Here is an 8,406-nt window from a genome sequence, read left to right on the forward strand (position 1 = left end):
TTTTAAATAAGGATCAAAATAACAAAAAAAACAACCTTCAATTTAATAAACAATGGGAAAAAATGATTTGACAAAAGGTATTTTTTGTTGCGACATATGTTCTTATCAACTTGTGATTGTGTAAATCCTAAGTAGAGATATAATAGGAATCCTTTGGGATTTATAAGATATTTCCTAATAGACTTTGAATTACTTGGATAGCAAGTTTCTCTCCTCCTTATTACTATAAATAAAGGCATGAGAAATTAACACACAATTCTTCAAGTCTATTTTCCAATCTCTTTATCTTCCCTTTGCCGCACCTCTCTACTAAATATAGGCCACAACATTTTTATCATTTTTCTTTCTTTAACATAGATTTTTTTATAGAGTTACCAAAATGATTGACGGTGGACAAACTCATAGACCACTTTTATTGATCTTAAATTTCATAAACCAAAGTGAAGAGTTATGTCAATTTCATTGGACTATTTTGAATAAAAAGCGATATATATTGTTGTGGCCTATATTTAACTGATAGATGAAGGGGGCCAGCAGAGTTGTGTAGATGATGTATTATTCCCCTACGCAATGCTTTTCTTTATAGTAATAAGAGATAGAAGAAATTATTCTCCTCCAATGAATACAAATCATAATAGGGAAGAATAACTAGAATCAAATTTAATCTAGGATTTACATAACCACACTTAAATAAGAAATTTATAATATACATACATACATTGATTTTGGTTTTCATTAAAACAGTTATCAAACAAGTTTGTATTTAAAATACAAAAAATTTAAGAACTGAAAAATAAAATGCTATAAAACTGCCCTAAATTAACTTCTGGATCGAGACTCATTCAATCATGTTTTGGACTTGGTATAGGTCGACATTGCAAGCTCAGCCACTTCTCCAAGACTACTTCGATTAATTGCCATTTGGATGGACACATGCAATACCTACCCACTAAAGACTTTGTCAAATTAATGTGACATTAGAAATCTTAACCATGGTTCATTATCTTAATTTTCAATAATTTAATATAAAGAGGAAAGTAGCAACGGTCTTTTAATTTTAACACAATTAGAACAATGGTTTCTTAACTAAAAATGTTTGACCATTTGTCTCTTAACTTATCAAAACGTGAGCTATAGTCATTTTCATCAACTTCGTTAGAACTTCCGTCAAAATGAGTCAAGTTCGTAGCATGTGAGGCTGAATTTAAGGGCAAATATAAAAAAGCAAATGAGAAAAATTGTAGCACTGTCCCTCAACTTTAACTCAATTAGAGAAATACTCCAATAACTTCAACTCAATTGGAGCAATGATTCATCAACTCTAACCCAATTGTTGCAATGATCATTATAACAAGACTCATTTTGACAAAATTATGACAGACTTGACAAAAATGATCATAACTGCATGTTTTGATGAGTTAACAGACAAATGATCATGAATTTTTAGCTAAGAAATCATTGCTACAAATTTTTCTAATACAAACTATAAGACTTAGTTGACTGGACCACAGATCTACATCAACACACCACTTTCACTTATTAATATTTATGATAAATATCTATTTGGCCACCAATCCCAATTTATTAAGAAAAGAGGTGGACAATATCTAAAGTAGTAAAAAGAATATTTTCCTATAGAATCTTCTGGAGTGACCTCATACATTGAGAAAATTCAAAATTTGGCTTTTTTCAGAATTCTGCATGCACTTACCCGTAGTATTCCAAGAACAAAAAGAAACAACAAAAGAGAAGAAAAAGAGCAACAATATCTTCCATGTTAATTGTCGTTTTTCTACAACTTAGCTCTTGCAGATACGCATGGTTAAGGCAAGCCAATTTGTCAGATAGGATGTTTGTTTAATTCTAGTTAAATTTGTATTTTTATGTAGTCTAGAATATCGTCTCGTTCATAAAAAGCTCTCACGGTATCAAAATAAAAAGTTATAATTATTTTAAGGTTATCTTTGGGCCAAGACTTTCAAACTTTTAGAAATTTCGGTTAAATAAGAAAGAAATAGAGTAAACAAGTGTTAGATATTCAGAGAGACGAACAACTGACCTATCCCTAAACTAGCCCATTTCTAACCACATCAATATTGGCCCAATATAGTGTTGGGTTTTGGATTTTATTACAACAAACCGCGGTGTTATTATGAGTAGCATCATATACTTATATATTGTATTTTATTTTCTCAATTTCTCGATGTGAGACTCATATTCAATAAAAGGTGATTAGAGGCCCACTATATAGTAGGCATGCATACGAGGTTTAGCGTTTTCAAGTATTAAATGTTTACAAACACACTACCAAAAAGTATATGTGGGCCTATAACAAGCCCAAACATTTTCAGAGGTCTGGTTTATGCTATCGGTTATGAAGGAGTTCTTAGAGATCATCAGGGCTCTTGGATTGGGGGATTTTCAACTAATATGGAAGTAGGAGAAGTCCTTGAAGCTGAACTGTGGGGTCTCTTTTTGCGTTTGAAAATGACGTTGGATAAAGGTGTTGGGAGGATGCTTGTGGAATCTGACTGTTGTTTTAGTGTCACTCTTTATATGTACTGTGCATGATATATCCCTTGGCTTCTTTGTTATAGAGTTGTCATCGCTTGATTTCTCAATTTGATCAATGTGTTTTGAGTCATACATGCATAGGAAAAGGAATATGGTGGCTAATGATTTGGCAAGCTGAGTTTTTCTTCGGACTTGAACTGCATTATGTTGGATGACCCTCCTTCTTCAATTGTTGGTTTACTTCTATCATTCCGGGGTTGTAATCCGACCGTTTGTGTAAGCCCCTTGGGCTGGCGTTCTTCTTGGGCTTTGGGCCCCTATGTAATCGAAAAAAATAACAAACACAAATTAATTAAAGGAAGTTTTAACAAAACACTCCCGGTACTGTTCATTTTTAACGAAAAATCACATTTTTACATTTCCCTGATATTATTCACTACACCTTCATTTGTCATTTCATTAAAACTAAAGTTTTTTTGAACTTTTCATTAGTTTTCCTTTAATTTAAAATGACAACCGAAAAGAAGCCAAACCCAAAAGAATGCGTTCATCCCTCCCAATTAACCAAACAAAAATAACGCCTTTCATGTTATCACCAACGCTTTGTTCATTTAGCTACAAGTATGCTTGGGCTCGCACTTTGATTACGACTTCTCTCCCTTCCTCACGATCTTATCCGGGTAATAAGGCGGACAACCGCACCAGTCCCAGTTCGGGGGCCCGTCAGGGCAGCGACACCATCGGTTGCACCAAGAGAGAGAGAAATGGAGAAGACTGCATGGAGCGATTGTCGGAGCAAAGCTCGCAATCAACAAAGTAAAGAACAAGCATGCCAATAAAGACATAACATACTCGATCACAAGCAATCAAAAGTCAAAAAGCCATTAGATACTCTCTTATATTTCAGCGCAGAAACAGAAAGCTGCCGGCCACAAACCATCACAATCTAATCTCAAAGTCGAGCCTCATGAAAAAATCAACAAAATGCACCGCACCGGGGCCTTCATCGCTACAATTGCAATCCATTCAAACACACACATCCAACACCAACTTAACTTGCTAGACAAGGACGAGAAATTGAAAGAAGAGAAACATTAAAGTATCGACAGGGAACGGAGAGGGAGAGATCTACGACAAGTGTTTTCTATTGCTTGACATCCAAGTACGGCATAAAAGCGCCATTCGGCTAGGAATGAGGTTTACAAATATACAAAAATCATAGCATCTCTCAAACCATATATATGAGGGCTGAGGACACCATACACATCATATAAGCCTTTATTCAATGCGTAATAATAAAACACACGCATGACTGTCACCCAATTGGAAATGGAAGATAGATAGGTACGTAATTCTTTTACCCTGACCATCCTCTCTGAGGACCCCCAGATGGATGTGAATTCAACCTGTCAATCACTGCATTAAAATCAATGGGTTGGCCACTTTCCTCCATCCTCTGAATCACACTTGCAACGTGATCGCTCCTGAACCCCATGGGTACCAATTTCTCAATCAACTCATTGTAAGGGTGATTAGGTGGGAATTGTTGATTCCGAGCCATAAGATTTGGAGCTGTTGTTGGCTGTGGTGTATGATGAGAGATGCTTGCAGGAGGATATCCATAATGAGCAGAATATTGAGTTCTACCCCCTTCACTGTCGTAGACCATATAAGTACTCCCTGGAGGAAGTGCAGGGTGAGGACCAGCAGCCCCATATCCCTCACCTGGTTGAGCACCAAAAGCCCCCTTGATTTGCTGAGGCGGAGGCTGCTGCTGCATTGTTCGACCAGCTCCACCATATCCAAAAGGCATGGGATCAGAACGACCCGGCCCTGGTTGAGGAATGTTGGAATATGGCACTGGCATCGGCATGCTGTTTGGTACAGACTCTGGAGGAGATGGGTTTGTTTGTTGACTAGGTGGATAAGGGTAGACATTTGTTGATGGTGGCCTCATATGGGGTTGCATAGAGGACTGTTGTGGAAATTGCACCTGACTCTGCGGTAATTGTTGCGAATACGGAGGGAACGACTGGACTTGTGTCTGATTCACTTGCGATTGTGTTGGCCGTGGTGTCACCCTTGGCATTTCTTGCACTTGGGGGTTTCGATACTGAGAATCAGGAGGCAAATATTGATTCTGCGGATGTTGTGCCTGAGGTGGTGGATTTTGTAACTGGGTTGGTAAATAATAGGATTGTTGTGGAGTCACATTCTGTGGAGGGGGCTGTGTGGGAGGTGCCACAGGCTGCTGCTGTGGCGCCACTTGATGTGGCAGGGCTAAAGCCAATTGCTGGTTATGTGTTTCAGATGGGTGGTCAGCTTTCTGAGCATCAGAGGTGGGTGGTGAAGCTCTGTCCTCATTGGATTGGGAATGGGTTGAAGATGCAGATCCTTTCTGTGCAAGCTGAAGCTTAGCTAGTTCTTTCTGAGTCTCCGCAAGTTCTTGCTTGTCCCTTATGATCTGGACAGACCTATGGACCTGAAGTGGGCATTGGAAAAAGTTCAATGACTGCTAAAATCATCTCTACAAAGTCAAACTAATAAACATTGGGTGGAAAGATAAACTACATTTTACGAAGATGAGAACAGCCCGGGCCCAATTACTCAACAATTTAACAGAGTGTGCAAGTAAAAGATGCAAAAATCGTTAGGTACGGATGAGAAAAATCAAGATATGATGCAAGAAGAAAAAGACTAGCACTCATAAATTGACTATGAAGGTCTCACATTCAAAATTTCACACTGCCAAACTCTTAATCCTAAGAAAGCTAAGAAAAGGATGGATCCACCCAAATCATGGGGCCACAGGATCACCCTTGTGTACCTAACAAAATACTTTACTACAACTCCTTTTGAAGCCCAAGAAACGTATGGTAGAACCACTGTAGCAGAACACACCAAAGCATCGCATCCATAAAAAAAAGTGGGTTAATGAAAAGTTGAAAACCTATAAATATTGGCAAACAGAAAGATCAATAAAATCACATTCCAATCCAAACAAATTGAATATATGCACCATCTGAAATGCTTAATTTAGAGTTGCAACTCACTTCTTGAAGATGTTTCTCAAGAGACTTGAGCTTTGACTCTGCTTCTTCATGATCACGACCTAAATCAGATCGCATCTCACCAATTGACTTGTCAACATTGTAGCAATACAATTCCAGCTGCGAAAGCCGTGAACTAATTCCTTCAAGAAATCTCATGAGATTGTCAGCATATTTTTTCATGCTCTTTTCAACAGTAGCAGTTACATCTTGATGAAGAGATTCTTCCGGCTGGCTATAGGCAGGAGAAGAGAACATCGGTTGTCTTGACATTCTACTTCTCTGAAAATCCTGCTATATGTAGAATGCAACAGCCACTAGTTAGCAAATTCAATAGGTTCCAACCCATTTTAAGACTCGATAACTAACACGTATTAGGGTTCAAAGTAATGACAAAAGATCAAAATGGAACAAAAGAAAAATAACTTGAAAGGTTTCTGAACTTCGAATTTAACGTGTTGTTGAACAATAAGTTTGTTAATGACAAATGGTTTCCCAACGTGCAAAATTTATTTTCTAAGCCGAAGAGCATAATTGTCTTCTCTTCTCTGTGCAAAACCAGAACCAGAATTCCCCATCAGGTGCAAATTCAAACTTGTATCATTTAACAAATTCCCAAATCATTTTCGTTTTAGGGAAATCAAGTGAGTAAAAATATAAATTAAATTCCTTTCGTTCTAATTCACAGCCTTACCAATCTAAGCCACATCCATTTCGTAAAGTTAAAAAAATTAAAACAAAAACATGCAAAATAGATAAAACAAAATCCAAAATTGTACCCAATTACGCCTATGATCCGGAACCCTAAATTAACAAAAACCAAAATCCCATGAAATTACAGCTCAATCAGCTAATCCCTAGATCCAGCAACCTTCATCAGCAAAGCGTCGCGAAAGAATCCAAAGGTGGGAGCAGTAAAAGTACCTTCCCGGAATTATTCCCCATGACAGGTTCACTGTGGTTGCCATTGGAGGAGTCCTGGTTGCCGTAGTCCTCGTAGGAGCAGAGAATGTCGTCCGACCCGAAATCGAATCCCTGTGAGCCCGGGTTGCCCCGAGCCGATGATCCAGACGCCATATTGGAAATGATTAGGAAGCGTAGAGAGAGAAATTTAGGGTTTTTGTAGAGAGAGAAAATTCGAGATGGAGAAGAAGATAGGGAGATTGAGAGAATAATAAAAGAGACAGAGACCTGGGTGTTTGGTTTTGGTTTTGGTTTTTTGTTCCACTAATTTAATTTAATATAATTTAATTTTTTTGATATTTAGTTTTATTTAATTAAAAATAAGAAACACGAGGAAGATAGTGTTGGAGTTTGCGGTAAGATAAGGATGAGCTGCACCGACCATGCTTTTTCATTTTGCAGATATGGGCTTATATAAAGTCCACTTTTCAATATGGTCCCCTAAAATTTTGAAAATCCAAATCTCAAACTGTTGCGTAAGATATGGGCTTATGTAAAGTCCACTTTTCGATATGGGCTTAAGACACAGTGGTTGAAAATGAAGTTTCTACCGTACTCTGACTCTGCATTCGGAAGCTGATAGAGATCCATCGATCATTTCCTTGCTCACTTTATTATGGTCGGGCTCACGCAACACCTCTTTTCTGGGTGACGAGCTAGCTTTAGCGCCATTTCGTTTATAATTCGTTATCATAGGGATTTGAAGTGAAAATGCAATGCCGAGTGTCGATTACCTAACATCTTCTCTCTCTTTCTTTATCCGTGTTTGGGACTGATAACATAATATAAACTTACGTAGACGGAGTTGGAGAAGGAAAATGATCTTTTGATCAACACACAAAACTTCATATTTTTGCTATCTTTTACTTTTCTTAGTCTAGGTTTTTATTTCCAGTCATCCGCTCCGCCGTTTACTTTTCAAACTCTTAGTTCACATAATTTTATTGCTTTAAGATTTATTGTTTTACACACTTATAGTTATCTGGTTATTTCATTTCCATTGAAATATGAGTTATCGTTTATTTCAATCGCACTTTTACTTTCTGCACTTACCTTCTTGTAGTTTATGGTATCGTTTTTTATATTATCACACTTTATCTACTCGCACTTTAATTCCTTGCACTTTTACATCTAAAATCACAAACTATACAAATCCGATCTAACCACCCTTGATCCTAAAGGAGTAAAAAGACTTATGTTATAATAGGTTCCTTGCTTGGTCGTTCAATCTTTTGATTAGAAATTAAATTCACGAAGCACAATCACTTACATATTCCATCGAGACCATATGTGATTTGTCGGTAACACGCCTACGTAATCCATAAAGAAGGATAAAAAGTCCTTCTCTCAGCCCGACCTAGTAAAAAAAAAAAGAAACATAATTTTGAGTTAACTTCCTCAATTGCTTTTACATTTGCATGAAGATTTGATATGTTTACTTCTTAAGTTGTACACACTTGAAAAGTGTTGCGAATAAAGTTACTTTAAGAGTTGTATAGAATCTAATAAGATTTAGGAGATCTTATTTTATTATGACTTGTATTATTTGGAGGTCAAGTAAAACCTTACCTATGATTAGTATAAATAAAGGTACACGACCAAGAAGAAAGCATCACCTCACAAATAACCGAGGCTCTTCTTATTGAGAGAACTAAACCAGTCACAAGTTAGTTACAACAGTAAATAGTTAGTTGTGGTATTTATGTAATTAGTTGTAGAAGATAAGGTCACTTGTGTAAGAGTCTTTGTGACTATATATATCTCTGTGTACTGACAATTCAGAGTACAATGAAAATATCTTCGTCAATACTTTCTACATGGTTTCATCGCCAATCGCCTTCCGGCATTCGATCCTCCATTTCTTCCGCTCCACTTCTCT

The 8,406-nt window shown here is 37.1% G+C and overlaps 1 protein-coding gene across 2 annotated transcripts; it reads right to left on the reverse strand.

Moving 5' to 3' along the window:
- Positions 1–3,643: 3,643 nt before the first annotated feature.
- Positions 3,644–6,901, reverse strand: LOC103405665 (uncharacterized). 2 transcript variants are annotated; one of them, XM_008344689.4, is made up of 3 exons: positions 6,489–6,901; positions 5,568–5,855; positions 3,644–4,996 (listed from the first exon to the last, which is right to left on the reverse strand). In XM_008344689.4, exons 1-3 carry the CDS (start codon positions 6,639–6,641, stop codon positions 3,872–3,874), a joined length of 1,566 nt encoding a protein of 521 aa, XP_008342911.3. In that variant the 5' UTR covers positions 6,642–6,901; the 3' UTR covers positions 3,644–3,871. The 2 variants fall into 2 exon arrangements, with proteins under 2 accessions (XP_008342911.3, XP_008342910.3); XM_008344688.4 differs by having other exon boundaries at positions 5,568–5,858; positions 6,489–6,857.
- Between the last annotated feature and the right edge of the window lie 1,505 nt (positions 6,902–8,406).

This window comes from Malus domestica, chromosome 17 (genome assembly GCF_042453785.1).
Source record: "Malus domestica chromosome 17, GDT2T_hap1".
NCBI lineage: Eukaryota > Viridiplantae > Streptophyta > Magnoliopsida > Rosales > Rosaceae > Malus > Malus domestica.